Source organism: Myodes glareolus, chromosome 13 (assembly GCF_982192425.1).
Source record: "Myodes glareolus chromosome 13, mMyoGla1.1, whole genome shotgun sequence".
Classification (NCBI taxonomy): domain Eukaryota; kingdom Metazoa; phylum Chordata; class Mammalia; order Rodentia; family Cricetidae; genus Myodes; species Myodes glareolus.
Genome location: NC_142038.1, coordinates 51610000 through 51626315, shown reverse-complemented (window position 1 = coordinate 51626315; position 16316 = coordinate 51610000). Strand labels below are relative to the sequence as shown.

The window sequence follows — 16316 nt, the reverse complement described above, 5'->3', positions numbered from 1 at the left end:
ATGACAACAATTCTAACAGAATTCGAGACTTCTAGACATTGTTATGTCACCTGGAAAGTTCTACGCCAGTGATAAACTTTTGAACTGTAACTGGGAAGTAAATCATGTGCTGTTGGAGATACAATTTAAATAAAATATGCCTGAAATTCTAAAAAAATAATTACTGTAGTATGTGGTCATAGATGACTCTGTGGGTAAAAATACTTGCCACATAAGCTTGAGGACTAGAGTTGGAGATCTCCTGCACCCTATAAAAGCTGGGTAGGCATGGGGACCTGCCTGTGATCCCAGTGTTAGCTAAGTAGGAGATGGATGTTCCCTGGGAGGAGCTGGATGGCTAGGTGGCCAGACTAAGATGCACTGGGTTCAACTGAGAGACCCGCCTGAATCACATCACAGAGAGGGAGTGAAGAAGACAAGCAGGGCCTGTCAACCTCTGGCCTCCACATGCACACACATGTGCCTTCTCACTGACAAATGTGTGTACCCATAACACACACACACGAGAAAGGAAAAAAGTACTGTAGTATTAGGGCCAGAGATGTGATTCATTTGCTAGTGTTTGACACGCATGAATCCTGAGTTTGGTAGCCAGCACTGCATAAAACCGGACACAGTAATACATATCTACACTTGGGAGGTAAAGCAAGGTTGGTTATCCTTGGCTACATTGTGAGTTTCAGGCTAGCCTGGAATAGAGGAGATCCTGTTTCAAAATTAAGCAAGAAAATACTATAGTATTGTTATATAGGATGAGTACTCCAGGAAATGGACTCTGAGATAAGTATACCAAAGGGTTATTAATAAATGTTTCTATAACAAGTAAAGGAAAATGATCATGTACAAGAAAAACCAAGATTCTTCACATCCACCAGCCAATCTTCAGCCAGCCATGTGTCCTCAGCAGCCCACAGCTTAGGAACAAATGCCTTGGCTCTGAAGTGTGGTCTGGGAAGTGGTACCCCATGCTGATTGTCACAATTGTTGATTAGTCTTACTTCCCAAGTACCTTTCCCCATTCTACTGCCCTGTAGAGTCTGAGGTGAACAAGGCAAAGTACAGCTCCTTCTCCTAATACACAAAGAGGAGGATGCTGAGGACTTGCCTGGAGTCACCTCACATTGTCTTTGGCTCCTACTCATCTTTTCTTTTTAGAATACAGCTATTTTTAAACAGTGTCTCACCGTGCAGCCATACTGGCCAGAACTTGACCTTGAATTCACAGAGGTCCGCCTGCCTCTGCCTTGGGAGTACTGGGATTAAAGATGTGCAGAGTACTGTCTTTAATTTTTTTAAATTTATTTTTATTTTATTCGTATTGGTGTTTTGCCTGTATGTATGTCTATGTGAGGGTGTTGGGTCCCATGGAACTGGTGTTACAGACAGTTGTGAGCTGCCATGTGGGTGCTGGGAATTGAACCTGGGTCCTCTGAAAGAGTAGTCAGTATTCTTAACTGCTGAGCCATATCTTTAGCCCCTATCTTTAACTTTTTTAAAAAATTTATTTTATGTGCATTGGTGTGAAGGTATCAGATCCTGGAACCAAAGTTACAGACAGTTGTTAGCTGTCGTGTGGGTGCTGGGAATTGGATCTGGGTCCTCTGGAAGAACAGTCAGTGCTCTTAACTGCTGAGCTATCTCTCCAGCCCCCATCTTTAACTTTTTTAAGGTTAATTTTTATGTGGTTTGTGTGGGTATGTTTGCACACAAGTGTGCTTTCTGAGAACAAAGGATCAGATTGCTGGAGCTGGAGTCACAAATGGTTGTGAGCTGCCTAACTTTTGTGCTGGAAATGTAACTCCAGTCCCCTGAAGAGCAGCAAACATTCTTAACTGATGAACCATCTCTTCTGCCCCTTTTCTTTTAGACACTGTCTTACAATGCAGCTCCGGGCTAGCCTCCAACTTAATAGTCTCCTGCCCAAGCCTCATAGAGTGCTAAGATTATGAATGTAAATACCACACCTGGTCTTCATTATTATTGTTGTTGTTGCTGTATTGGTATTGTTGTTGTATTATTTTTATTGTTTGGTTGCTGTTGTTTTGTTTTTTGAGACAGGGTCTATCTGTGTAGCCCTGGCTGTCCTAGAACTCACTCTGTAGACCAGGCTAGCCTCAAACTCAGAGATCTGCCTGCCTCTGCCTTCCAAGTGCTGGCATTAAAGGCATATGCCACCACCACCTGGATTTTTTTTTGACATTAAGTTTTTTTCTAGCGTGGGGCTAGCTATGTAGAGCCAGCTGGCCTTAAACTCATAGAGATCTGCCTGTTTCTGCTCCCAAATTCTGGTATTAATCTCTCCAATCAAACCCAATCTCTCCAAACTTTCATTTTAATAGTTTTGAGGGGGTTGGGGTGGAGATATGGCTCAGCGGCTAAGAGCACTAGGTGCTCTTCCAGGGGGACCTCGTTTGAATCCCAGAACCCACATGGCCGCTCACAACTGTAATGCAAGGTACAGGGGACCTGACTTCTGGCCTCTGTGGGCACTGTACATGGTACAGACACATATACAGGCAAAACACCCATACATCTAAAAGTAAATTTAAGAAAAGAGAGAAAAATAATTTTGTTACAGTTTTAACAAGATGAGGGTAAGGAGAATGAAAGTTTTTGTTCTCCCTCTTTCATATCACTTTGTGAAGTTTAAGCCAGAAGAAAATGCCTTTTTGTTTCTGCAGATTAAGTACGTGATCTTCTCTCTGGGTTCTAAATTAAACACTCTGCAGACACCCTCTGTCCTTTCCATACTAACATAGTAGCACACTGCTATTGCTAGGAAAATATATCTTTCCTTTATTTCCTCTCCTTTTCAAAATCATGTCACAGAGCTGGAGAGAAGGCTCAGCCACTAAGAACACTGGCTGCTCTTGCTGGTTGGATTGCCAGCACCCTGATGGCAGCTCACAACCATCTGTCACTCCAGTGACCTTCTGTCCTCTGAGGGCACCAGGCAACAAGTGGAACATAGACAATATCAGGCAAAACACCCACACATGTAAAAGTAAATTTAAAAAAAACCAAGTGATGTCACAGTGTACCTAAGAGCCTTAATTCTGTTTCTAGGAAATAAGCCTATCAGCTGCATAGAGCAAAGTGAGTCTTTGGTATACGAAGCCCCACTATCTGCCTTTGTAAACCTTTTCAGCGTCCATCCCACGGCCAGGACCAAAATGACGCATGCTCACGCTGAGCTAGGCAGAGGGTGCTTGTCAGTGCTCAGCCCTAGAGCTTCTTAGTCAGATAAGCTGTCTTTCTCATGTTCTTTTTCCTGAAGATTTCTTTTTTTCTACTTCTCTTTATTTTTCTCTTTTTATTTTGATTTTTTTGATATAGGGTCTCTCTACATAGCCCTGGCTGTCCTGGAACTCAATGTGTAGACCAGGCTGGCCTTGACCTCACAGAGGTTCTCCTGCCTCTGCCTCCCAAATGCCGAGATTAAAGGCATGCACCACCACTACCCGACCTATATTTTAATTTTTAAAAATTAATTTAAGGAAGATTTCTTGCTTGTCTGTTGATGTGCATGTTTATATGTGTAGGTACTTGTAGAAGTCGGAGAAAAACCTGCAGGGGTTGGTTCTCTCTAAACCTTTGGGTCCTGGGGGCTAAACTCAATCTTGGTGGCAGGCACCTGCAGCAAGCTTTCTCCTTGGGACAGCAAGCCCGAAAATAATAACATGGAGACTTATTATTGGTTGTGAAAGCTTGGCCTTTACTTAGGCTTGTCTCAACTGGCTCTTATAACTTAAATTAACCATTTATATTAATCTATATTCTTCCCTGTGGTGTTGCCTCTTTCCCATCTTGTAGCTCCTGTTTCCTCTCTGTGTTTGGCTAACAACCCTGCCTTCTTCTTCCCAGAGTTTTTTCTCTTCCTGGAAGTTCTGCCTCTTCTCCTGCCTAGCTCTTGGCTGCTCAGATTTCTATTACACCAATCATAGCAATACATTTTCGCACCGTGTACAAATATCCTACAGCAGGCACCCCCACCTATGGAACCAACCTGATGGCCTGATTCCATTCACTATTGGTGATGACTGGTCACCGATTATGGCCTCTGTTTCTTCTGTTGAGGTGGTTACTCAGTGCTTCCATATTACCTAATAAGATAAGTAAAGCTGGGGCCTGATTGCACAGTTTGTAATTTCTGGTACTCAGGAAGCTAAGGCAGGGAGATTATTAAATTCAAGGCCCACCTAACCTCAGAGTAAGTTCAAGGCTGCACAATTCAGTGAGACTGTCTCAAAATATAAAGTATACGTCAGCACATATACCTTAGCAGTAGAGTGCCACCTGAGTTTTAATCCCAACTACTACTACTACTACTACAACACACACACACACACACACACGAAAATAACTATATTAGTAAATGAAAAGACATATAGAGGCAGATCTCTGAGTTCGAGACCAGCTCGGTCTACAAGAGCTAGTGCCAGGACAGGCTCCAAAGTTACAGAGAAACCCTGTCTTTCTTTCTTTCTTTCTTTTTTTTTTTTTTTAGAAACCCTGTCTTGAAAAAAAAAACAAACAAAAAAGGAAGAAAGAAAAAAAGAAAGGAAAAGAAGAAAAGAAAGAAAAGACATGTAACAGGCAAATCTAATCTAACAAAAACTCCCCCTACCACTCAAGTTTTCAGAACTACCTGCAGAGGTAGAAACACACTGGCCTAGGAGAGAAGATACCGAAGTTGCTAGAATTCTGCTAAGAAATGTATATAGGGGTCTGGAGAGAAAGAGAGAGGAAAGAGAGAAGAGAGAAGAAATGTCTTAGTAGTTAAGAGCACTTACTGCTTTCAAAGAAGACCCAGGTTTGATTCCCAGTACCCAGCTCACAACTATCTGTAACTCAGTTCCAGATAGTTCCATGACTTCTTTTAACCTCTGTGGGTTCCTTCATGTACATGGTACATATACATACATATGCTCAAGCACACGCTCATAGAAAGAGAGAGAGAGAGAGAGAGGAAGAAAAGAAAGAAAGACAGGAATAAAGAAAGACAGGAAGAAAGACAGGAAGGAAATAGGTAGATGGCAACATAGACCTTAAAAAAAAATTGGATTCCAGGCCAGAAAAACAACTTTAATGTGAGCAGAATTGATCAATCTACCTCATTCCTTCCTTGACTCTTGCTCGATTGACCCCTCATTCCTTAGTCTCTGAGGAGGTAGGAAGAGCAGGCCAAATGTCTAGAGTGGCTTGCACATGGGATGGAGTCTTTCACATGGTGTGCTGCTTCTGGTCCTAGAGGAATGTAATGTCCTTTAGAGCTGGGGCAGACACGAAACTAAATAACTTATATGCCGACTCTTGCCTTCAGCAATCTCATCTCATCTCTTCTTCCTCTTGGTCACTGGGCAGTTGCATCACATTGTGACCCATAGAGTCTCAAAATCACTTTTAGAGAATCTGAAAAACAGACATGATGAGGAATAATGAACTTGGGAGGGACAAGGTAGGGAAACAGGGGAAGAAACTTTGATCATGGTGTGAGCCTTTCTAAGGAACCAAAGCCTGAAAATAGGGTTGGGGGTTGGAAGGGAGGAGGTGGGTGAATCTGAGGAAGGAGAGAAAATTTAAGGACGTACCTTCTCCGCGGCGCTGCACCCTTTGCTGTTATTCATGTTGATGTTCTTCATGGAGATGAGGGTGATGCTGTCTTTCTCTCCATTGGCCGTGGAACAGCTGAGATGGGAAGGAGCCCAGTTTACAGAAAGAAGGGGACAGAGCAAGGGGGCAAAGGGAACTTGAGGGAACCGTACTTTCCATCTTCGTTTCAGACAAATGTGTTTAGGGATGGATCGTAATAAAATGAGAATATACTCTGAAATCCAGGAGACCTGTACTTAAAGCTGGTATGTTTTTGCTCCTTTTCAAGTTGGGTTGGTGGTACAACTAGAAACCCAGCACTTGGCAAGTAAGAGGTAGGGAGATGAGGGGCTCAGTGCCATCCTCAGCTACAGAGTGAGATCAAGGCCAGCCCAGGCCCTTTGAGGCTCTCTCTTCTAAGCAAGACAGTCTTTACCATCTACTAGTTGTTTGAGGTTGACAAAGTTACAACCTGGTTTCTGTTTGTTTGCTCACTTTATTTTGGTTGTATTTGTCTGTTTGTATTTTAGATTGGTCTCATATGGCCCAGGCTGGCCTCAAACTACAACCGTAGTCACTGATGAATTTCCAATCTTCCTGCCTCCTTCTTCCCAAAGTGCTGGAATTCCAGCTATCTGCCACTAGGTCTGGACTATGCAATAACTGAACTAGAACCCAGGCTGGCCTCAAACTACAACCGTAGTCACTGATGAATTTCCAATCTTCCTGCCTCCTTCTTCCCAAAGTGCTGGAATTCCAGCTATCTGCCACTAGGTCTGGACTATGCAGTAATTGAACTAGAACCCAGGGCTTTCTGTATACTAGACAAACACTCTGACCGAGCTACATCGCCAGCCCCAATTTTTAAAAAGATTAAGTATAAATTTTTTAAAACTTATGTGTATGAGCCAGGCGGTGGTAGCGCACGCCTTTAATCCCAGTACTCAGGAGGCAGAGGCAGGCGGATCTCTGTGAGTTCGAGACCAGCCTGGTCTACAAAAGCTACAGAGAAACCCTGTCTCAAAAAACAAAAAACAAAACAAAACAAAAACTTATGTGTATGTTTGTGTTGGGAGGGGGGAGGATGTCCAGGAGTGTGGGTGTCCTTGGAGGACAGAAGCTGTGGATTCCCTGAGCTAGAATGACAGGTGACTGTGAGTTGTCCAGTGTAGGTGCTGGGAACCCAAACTAGAACCTTTGAAAGAGACATACATGCTCTTAATTTCTGAACTGTCTCTTTGGCATTGACAGCTTTTTAATGTGTAAAATAAAGTCAAATGTCCCTTAAAGAATTGCTATAAAAGCCAGAGGCAGGTGAACCTCTGTGTGGTCAAGGACAGCTTGGTCTAGTAGTGAGTTTCAGCACAGCTAGCTGGAGCTACATAGTGAGGCCCTGTCTCGAAAACAAACAAAAAGAATTACTGTAAAGATTTGAGACAATATCACAAGTTTTATGCTATTTTGTATGGTGTATGGTTGGTTTGTTTTTGTTTTGTTTTCCAAAACCAGGGTTTCTCTATGTAGCCCTGTCTGTCCTGGAAACTTGCTCTGTAGACCAGGCTGGCCACAAACTCAGAGATCTACCCGTCTTTGCCTGTCAAGTGCTGGGATTAAAGGTGTGAGCCACCACACCCTGCTTCAGAGTAGGTTTTTCAAAACATTTCCTGAGCTTAGATAGGATGTATCTTACGCCAGAATCTGTGCTCCTGCACTTTTCATGAAGAGACACCTGAAGCTGAGCCCTGGTGCTGAAGAACCTCCCTTATCTTTGCTCAGCTGAGCCTGCCAGCCTGGCCCAGCTTCGGTGAAGTCTGCAGGATTGTGGGGCATAAGTCTGCAAGTGGTTTAGTGGGTGTGGCGTGTGTCAAGGAGGCAGAAGTGTGTGTGCTAGATAGAAGATTCCTCTCATAGACTTCTAACATCTTACCTTTCCGAAAGCCCTGAACTGCCTGGTTTCTGTGGATCTGTAAAATCCCAAGGACACAAATTAGGGTCACACACTATAGTTCAAATCTCAGCCTTCCTCTCAAAGCCACCCAAGCACCCTTCCCATCTCATCACATGCTGACAGCCTAAGCCCCTTGTCCAGCTCCCTAGGCACAGGGGTCAAGGGAGCCCAGCAAGTCAAGCAATTACCTTCAGACTCCTTGTTCTTCTGACACATAAACCTTAGACTGACCACACTGGCTAAGGTTATCCCCACAACCACCAGGATGACAATGAAGCTGATAACACCTGAGCAGGGAAGAGATGGGGAGCATAGGGAAAGAGGTGTGGCAATAAGGATGTGTTTAGAATTCCCTCCCTGGTAAGGTGCGTGTGTGTGTGCATTCTCTCAGAGTGAAATTAATTCTGCTTCTGTATTAGCTGGTACCCCTAGCCATGATGGACTACATAGCCTAGCACCATCACCCATAGGAACATGGAGCCCAAGAGAGCCAAGAAGAGCTGGTCAGAAGGCCAGAGAAGACTTCTTTTCATAAGAGACTTGCTCACCAGCAAGCCCATCCCAGAATGAATGAATGAGATTTGAACTCACGTTCCTATCTAGAGTCTAAGTCAGTCCTGAGGTAGAGTACCCACCCTCTCATGCCCCATCCTCCCTGCCATCTCACCAAAGGCAGCCACAGTTAGCATTGACGCTGATGTGGGGCTGGGCTGGGCGGTCACCTCTTCCCTTGTCTGCAGGCTTGTGGTTACTGAACTGGGAGTAGCATTCAGAGACATATCTGAAATAGAGTGGGTGTCGTGCATCAGTGAAGGGGACTGGCAGGAACTGGCAAAGAGAGATCTCTCCTGATGCCCAAGATAAGAACCTGCAGAGGGCTAACAACCCTTAGAAAAGACTTTCTCTCTGCCACTGACTAGACCTCCTGAAGACAAAGACAGAGGCTAGAGGTCCAGTTGTTTACACTGCTGGTTTCACAGGACTCCAGAAGGTTCAAGATGTTTCCCACCATCACCTAGTGCCCAGAGAAAGGACTTATGCTGCAAGAGCAGGGAAAACATACTGGGCAAGTAGAGCCATCTCTGTTCTGCCAACAGTTGAAGATGGGAGGAAAGAAGGCACTGACCCAAAGAGCTAGGGTGCCAGGGAGGGTGCATAGTTTTCTGGTCCTCTTAAAATGATACTGGGTTGACTAAATAGCTCAACAGGTAAAAGCACTTGCCACCAAGACTGGTGGTCTGGGTTCAAACCCTAGGACCTATGTGATGGAGAGAACCAATGTCACATTTCTCTTCTCTTGCGGAAGTCACATACTTCAGACCTATTCGCCATCCAATTTCCTTATATCTACTCACATCCTGAATAAGCCTTGGAGTGAAAAACACCCAGGGATCGAAAAATGATTGAAAAGAAATGGTCACAGTCATGTCTGACCATTCCTTTGCTGGGAACACACACTGGACATACCTCCTCTTGTGTTGTTGACAGTGCTGCTGCTGCTGCCGCCGCCGCCGTCTGGGGTCTCTGTGCCTGCACCTGAAGCAAATGGCCAAGTTGGAGGGTTCCCATCCCTTCCAGCATGCCCTGAGAAGGGTCTAGCCCTTTCCTGGCTCTGTATTTAGTAGTCCCCTTCCCATTACCCTCTCCTGTCCATTCTTTTCTCTGTCCCAAATTCAGGATTATTTAACCTTGACTATGAGCAGGCCCAACTTCCTTTTTCTATTTCTCTCCAATGCTCTCTTATAATTTTTCAAACCAGGGTACCACTCTGGTCGCTTCTAGACCCTTGGACCCTCCATCCAGCACTTAGGCCACCTGACTAAAGGAGGAAGGAACACATCCAGACATATCTAGGGTCCATCACCTCCTGCCTGCCTGCCCTGGGTACTCACCAAGTCTCATTGTGTGCTTCTGTGGCTGTAGTGAGGTCAGGCCAGGCAAGGAGAGGGAGTGACTATCTGTGGTGCTTGGCCTGGGCGTTACAGGCTGACTGGATACCAAGGAGATTTGCGAGGACTTCTGTAGAATTTCTGTGGATTGGGAGCACACATGACCCCCTCAAAGCATCAGCCAGAATACACACAGGGAGGGTACCTTGGTCCAACATATCCTCCTTTCTTTCTGTTTCTTTTCTTGTGTGTGTGTGTGTTTATGGTTATAAAGCTAGGGCTTCTTTTACACTAGGCAAGCACCATACCTGCACTCCAGTCCTGCTCTCCTTCGCATCCCTGCTTTCTGTTCCTGAAGGAGCCATTCCCTGGCTCTCCTCTGAACCTTGGTCTTTGCAGCTTGCTCAGCTTGAAAGCCATCTTCCCCACCTTCCACCCCAAAACCTCCATTTGCTCATCTCACTCCTTCACAGGTTCAGTTCTTGAGGCCACTGCCTGTGGGGGGGGGGGGGGTCCTCCAGAGCTGATGTCGGAAGCGGGTGATGTTTGTGTGGATCCTGTGACACCTGCTTCTGCTCCCCTGCTTTGGATTCACCAGTGTAAGGCCCTGTTTGTCTGTCCCTTCTGCCATAAGTCTACATTCTCCTGGAGAGCTGACATGGCCAAGTTCTTCCTGGGCCCTCTCTGGGCACCATTTGAAGTCTTGGCAGCAGAGTACCTGGGGTAGTGGTGCTAAGTAGAAGCCTTGAGCTGCCGGGCCCTGAGGAAGGTTTGTCTCCTGCAAGAACAGAAGGAGATGGGGAGAGGAAGTGAGGCAGGTCTGGTGACGTCATACCCTTTGCCCATCTGAGAACCCCCAAGCTCCAAGGAGGTCTAAATGGCTGGGGGTGGCATGGGTGGGTAGAGTTGGCCTTCTCAGCAGCCACACTCACTCACTCACCTGCGCTGAGAGAAACTGGTTGGGGGCTCAGACTCCTGAAGAGCCCTAAAACACATCATTTGAGGGGTCTGCTATGCTGTTCTCCAATGGTTCTGTGCCCTTCTCTCCTTCTCTGAAGCTAGGTTCTGTTTTGTTTTCTGTCTCTTTCCCTCCCCTCCTCTACCTCTGACTATTCATCTTTTCCCTCTGCAAGTCATGTTAGACTAGGCCGGTTAAGTGAACCCCAGAGACCTCTGGCTCAAGCTTACATCACTTGCATTCAGTGAGAAACAGAAACCAAGCCAAGAGGTAGTGGTACACACCGCCTTCAGTCCCAGCACCCAGGGGCAGAGGCAGGCAGCTCTCTGAGTTCGAGGTCAGCCTGGTCTACGGACAGAGTTCCAGGACAGGCAGGGCTACATAATAAACCCTGTCTTGGGGGCTGGAGAGATGATGACTCAGGTTAGGAGCGCTGTCTGCTCTTCTAGAGGTCCTGAGTTCAATTCCCAGCAACTACATGGTGGCTCACAACCATCTATAATGAAATTTGATGCCCTCTTCTGGTCTGGTGGCATACATGCAGACAGAACACTGTATACATAATAAATAAATAAATCTTTTTTTTAAAAAAAAAACTTTATTTAACTTTATTTCATGCACATTGGTATAACGATGTCAGATTCTCTTGAACTGGAGCTACAGACAGCTGCGAGCTGCCATGTGGGTGCTGGGAATTGAACCCGGGTCCTCTGGAGGAGCAGTCAGTGCTCTTAACCACTGAGCCATCTCACCAGCCCCTAAATAAATAAATCTTTAAAAAATAAAAATAAACCCTGTTTTGAAAAACCAAAAAGAAAAGAAAAACAGACCAGAGCTCCCTCCTCTAATACCTTTCTAAATTCTTAGGCACAAATGCTGGAGTAGATCAACCTTACCTGGGGAGGTCTGAGTCGTCATGGATTGAGAGCTGGAGCCTGTGAGAGAAGCAGAAATACATAGACTATGACTGGGCATGGTGGTGCACACCGTTGTTCTCAGCACTTTGAAGGCAGAGGTAGGCAGATCGCTGCGAGTTCAAGGCCAGCCTGATCTACCTGTCTCAAAAAAATCAAACCAAATATGTAGACTACCTTAGTAACTCTACCAAGCAGAGCTCACGAGGGAAACTGGGTCTTCTGGCTGTCTAAACCCCATGCTAGAAGGGGAGCACACTTGGCCAAGGATTAAAGGACAATGGCTTGTCACCCTCACCTCATGGTTCAGAGTCCTAGAGTATTTTACTGTGTCTTTAATCTTCTATAGGTATTCCACCAACCTTACACAAGGCTAGGCAATGGTTATTTAAACTAGCGACATGTCTGGACAAATACCCAGAATTCCAGGTCTCTGGGCCTATGCCACTACTGGCTCATTTGTTTCCCCCTGGGAAGACTGTCATTTTTTGGACCCACTCCAAGGGGAGGGGAGGGGAAGGTGGATGAAATGGGGTGGGGTTTAGAACTTATTTTGGGTTTCTCTCTCTGTTTCTCTCTCTGTCTCTCTCCTCCCCCACCGGAGGTAGAGGCCGGCACAGGAAACAGATTCTGAGGTATGTCCAGGAGAGGAGGAAGCGCTGAAAGAAGTGGCTGGTTCACTCTCACAGGCAGAGAGGCAGGTTAAGAAACGGTTGTTCTGGGCCAAACTTAGGGAGGAGGTGGTTACCAGTAGCTGTAGCTGGAGCCCTTGTTAGCCATTCTGTTTGTGCACATGTGTGTCTGTGGGCCTCTGCGTAGACGTGTGTATGCCTTTATGAGTGTGTGAGGAGGTGCTGGAAGGTCAGCTCGTGTTTGCTCACTTTCCACAATGAAATCATTCTTGAAGCCTATGAACAATGTGAAAGGAAAACAACATGGGGAAATGGAACCACCCATCTGGAGCTGCTCCCTCCACACGGGCTGGACAGAGGCAGCTGGGGCCCACCCCGGGTCATGGCGGTCCGCTGGTCTGTTTATTTTCCTTAGGCCACTACCTTCCTCCACACAGCCATCACTTGGATAGTGTGGAACTGCTTCCAAGCCAAAGCTTCCCCAACCCGTCAAGATCTCCCACATCCCCTGTTCCTTTGTGGGTGGAGGTTCCAGAAGGAAGTAAATATTACAGGAACCTCAGGCTAAAGAGAATCCTTCCTAACAAGGGATGAGCTTGGGCATCCAAAGTCTCTGAACACAATTGCTTCCAGCTCAAGCATGTCTTATGAATCCTCTCAGTTCTGGGAGGAGTGGAAGTCAGAGGGCACCTGTCTTTCTGAACCTATTTCAAAAATGGTCTACCGGTCTTTGAGGTGTTCCCAAGACACAGGCATCTGTACTCCTGCCTCCCATCCCACTCCCGATTGTCACCTCAGAAGACTGTTCTGCAGGTAGAGGAGGCATCGGCGCCTTTGACCAAGGGGCAACAGACACAGCGCCATGGCCACAGGAGTTTCTCATTTTCCTGACCTCCATTTCCTAATCCCTACCTGCTTCATTTCCTTCCAGTCTAATCCTGCTCATGCCCCCGCCCATGCCCTTTTCCCTGACAAGCAGTTTGGTGTGGAAAACCACGGAATGTAGCTCAGTGATAGAGCATTTACCTGGCCTATGTGAAACCCTCACATCAATCCCCAGCAGCACAAAGAAAAACAAAAAAGTAGTGGGTTCTGTCTGAGATTCACACACTTCTGAATTCTCTGAAGTGTGAGAGGCTAGAGGTGTAATTCTGTGTAAGTCCTAAATTAACTGGATCCTCAGGATCACACCACACACATGTGGGGGGGGGGGACAGAGAGACAGAGAGACAGGGAGAGTGCCTCATAAATTGTTGGGTTGAGGGAGGAAATACATATAAACCACACAGCTCCTGACAGCCCTTGCTCAATCAGTGCTAGACATTTTAAAATTTGCCCCTTTCTCTTGATTTTTCCAAATTTAGAGACTGGCTGACTCTCCATAGACAAGACCCCTGTCAGCATGAGTCTGCTCCACACAATTTCTCAGTCGCCAAAATGAAGCGGACAAGTGCTGTGACCTCCTGGATGGAAAGCTTGGAAAAGTTAGGAATTAATGTGGCTGGGAGAGTTCAGGCCTTTGGGATCCCTCAGAAGTCCCCAGGATTAACCTCTGACTCTATCCTGTAGGCAAGAAGGGGTGTCAGCATTGACCCCAGCCCACGGACTTCTAAAGAAATGTCTCACTTTTTGGCAGGAGGCAGCATTTTCTGGAACACAGACTTTTTCACCTAAGCACACTGGCCATCTTTCCACTGCTTGGAGCAGTGGACTGGGGTTGGGGGCTGTGTGACAAAGGGAAGTGCTGCCCTGTGAGTCAGAGTGTCCCGGACTTCTCAGGGTTCCCAGCAATGACTCCCTAATCAGAGGATCCTGCCCCAAGGCCCCACTCATGACTGCCAGCCCTGTCAGAAAGGTTTTATTTCAGGCACCTTGCGGGAGGCCATCTCACCCAGCCCATGTGTTGTGTGTCCCCTCCTTGTGTCTTTGTGTCTAACCAGAAGCCCTCTTGCTGTGATTTGAGATTAAAGTCAGCACTTCAAATTCACAGGTTGTAATTCTTCACAGGAAAGAGTAAAAGAGAAGACCTTTAAGTCCAAGGCGCAGACCACAGGCCTAGAACCTTCCAAAGAGTGACTGTGGTGACCGGATCAGTCAGGAGTCCTTGCAGGGCAGCCACAGGCTTCTTCTGCCTGTCATGCATCAAGACAGCCATTTCCCACCTTTCGGGGGCCAGACTCTATGGGGAACCCTAGAAAACACCATAACTGAGCCTAACAGCATCTGTTTTACCAGGGCGGTGACTCCCATCCTCCAGGCCAGCTGATCCCCTTTATGGAAAGGTTCTGGAATTTCCCTGGATGGGAACCTGTGTGGGGGAAGGGGAGACTTGCTGGAGAAAAGTGGCGCGCACCTCTTACCTTGGAGCAGGAGTAAACCAAGGATTGCTGAACCCAGCCTCACGGCTCTGTCAGTCCCCATATCAGCTGGGTGTGTAGCCGGCGGGCTCCTCCGTGTGTTCTCTGTCCATAGTGGAGAAGAGAGAGGGAGTGCTGGGCTGAGGAGGGGGCGGGGCTGGCCCTCCAGGAGCTTCCTGTCAAAGAATAGAAGGAAACAGATTGGGACTGGCTCCAGGGGCCCCAGTAGAGCGCACATCCCAGATGACGATGTGAGCCTGAGCAGCAGAGGCTGTGGGAAGCCTCTTTGGTCTCCCTGGGTTCTGTGTACGGTGATCAATGGTGCCAGTCTGCCCCCAGTGCTACCTTCCTCTCTGGGCGATCCCTCAGGTCCCTCCCTGCAGCACCTGCGGTTACCCCCCAGCCTGCTGTTCCAGACCCATTCTCCTCTCCAAGGACCCAGTCCTAAGCTCAACCCACCAGCTGCCCATGCTCTATAGACTATGAATTCTCCACATTCCTCTCCCCACTCAGGGCTCCCAGTCCAGATGGGACTTCCAGCCTCCCGTAGGGAGGCCTTACAAGCAATCTCATTATTCCTGCTAGAAAAACAAGAGGTGGGCTGGTCAAAGAGCTCAATGGGGAAAGAACTAGCCTTGCAAGCATGAGAACCTAAATTCCAGCCAGAGAAGGTGGTTGGTCTCTCCCAACACTGAAGAGGCAGAGGTGGGAGAATCCTTGGGGCTCACTGGCCCTCCAGCCGGGTCGGTGAGCCCAGATTCCTATGAAAGACCCTGTCTCAGAAAACAAAGTGGATGGTTCCTGAGGAACAATATCTGAGGCTGGCTTTTTGCCTTTGTACAGACACTGTATTAGTGTGTGTGCACACGCGCGCGCACACACACACACACACACACCATATACACACAGATATATACATATGCACACACACCACACATACACACACACACATACCACACACACCATACAGATACATACACACATAACTACACACACCCCATACCACACACGCACTACACACACATCATGAGGATCACATGCCAGGTATTTCCCTCGTCTCCCCAATCCACTGAGGTTAGGTGTCCCTGTGCTTGGGCAATACCCTGTCCTTACCCTCCATAGCATGCCTCAGGCTCTAGCTGTCTCCTGAAGACTGAAGGCCAGCAGTGTTCTACACAAAGCTCACCATACAGGGAGGCCCCAGCACGTACTCATTGAATTAAATCTAAAACACTTAAGAGTAGGAGAAAGAAATGAAGAACAGAGATATCTGACATACAATACTACTTCCATTTATGTAAAGTTTTTCCAGACAGGGTTTATCTCTGTGTAGCCCTGGCTGTTCTGGAACTCACTCTGTAGACCAGGTTGGCCTCAAACTCAGATCCTCCAGCCTCTGCCTCCCGAGTGCTGGGATTAAAGGCATACAACATCATTCCCTGCCTATTAATTTATTGGTTGATTGATTTTTAGGTAGCACCTGGTATAATTCAGACTGTAACTCACTTTAGAGGTCATGCCACCCACAACTTCCTAACCCTCCCGCCTCCACTTCTCTTGTGTGGGAGAGAGAGCTTTCTTATTTATGTGTGTATTTATTTCATGATGTTGGGAGTTCAGGGCCATGTACAAGAGAGGCAAGCATTCTTCCACTGAACATACTTGGCCCTTGTTTGAGAAGGATTTGTTTTTTCTCTTTCTTTATTTCTTTTTCTTTTCTTTTTGGCTTTTCAAGACAGGGTTTCTCTGTATAACAGCTCTGGATATGCTAGAACTCACTATGTAAAATCAGGCTGGCCTCAAACTCACAGAGGGTCACCTGCCTTTTTGCCTCTGTCTCCCAAGTGCTTTTTAGGGACTGAAGAGATGGCACAGTGGAAAGAGGCCCTCTCCTAGCCAAGCACAGGCACGCACGTGCTACACGGACGTATGTGCAGGCGAACACCCAGCACATAAAACCAAATTCAAATTTTAAAAAAGTAAAGATTTTATTTTTATTGGTGTGTTTGCATGTCTGTGCATTTGC

The 16316-nt window shown here is 46.7% G+C and overlaps 1 protein-coding gene across 9 annotated transcripts; it reads right to left on the bottom strand.

Moving 5' to 3' along the window:
• Positions 1–5064: 5064 nt before the first annotated feature.
• Positions 5065–14449, bottom strand: Ecscr (endothelial cell surface expressed chemotaxis and apoptosis regulator). 9 transcript variants are annotated; one of them, XM_085699731.2, is made up of 12 exons: positions 14294–14427; positions 13961–14124; positions 11284–11322; positions 10370–10414; positions 10148–10207; positions 9433–9570; positions 9008–9076; positions 8208–8321; positions 7729–7827; positions 7520–7556; positions 5592–5688; positions 5065–5412 (listed from the first exon to the last, which is right to left on the bottom strand). In XM_085699731.2, exons 3-12 carry the CDS (start codon positions 11303–11305, stop codon positions 5404–5406), a joined length of 690 nt encoding a protein of 229 aa, XP_085555857.2. In that variant the 5' UTR covers positions 11306–11322; positions 13961–14124; positions 14294–14427; the 3' UTR covers positions 5065–5403. The 9 variants fall into 9 exon arrangements, with proteins under 9 accessions (XP_085555857.2, XP_048298384.3, XP_085555859.2 ...); XM_048442427.3 differs by lacking the exon at positions 13961–14124 and having other exon boundaries at positions 14294–14447; XM_085699733.2 differs by lacking the exon at positions 10370–10414 and having other exon boundaries at positions 14294–14425.
• Between the last annotated feature and the right edge of the window lie 1867 nt (positions 14450–16316).

Bases quoted from the DNA above. Each gene is read 5' to 3' on its own strand.
- Ecscr (XM_048442427.3), bottom strand. From the start codon at position 14,354: ATGGGGACTGACAGAGCCGTGAGGCTGGGTTCAGCAATCCTTGGTTTA. The intron at 11,323-14,293 runs GTAAGAGGTGCG...CTTCTCTCACAG, and splicing joins TGGTTTACTCCTGCTCCAAG to GCTCCAGCTCTCAATCCATG. The intron at 5,689-7,519 runs GTAAGATGTTAG...TTCCCATCTCAG, and splicing joins AGTTCAGGGCTTTCGGAAAG to CTGTTCCACGGCCAATGGAG.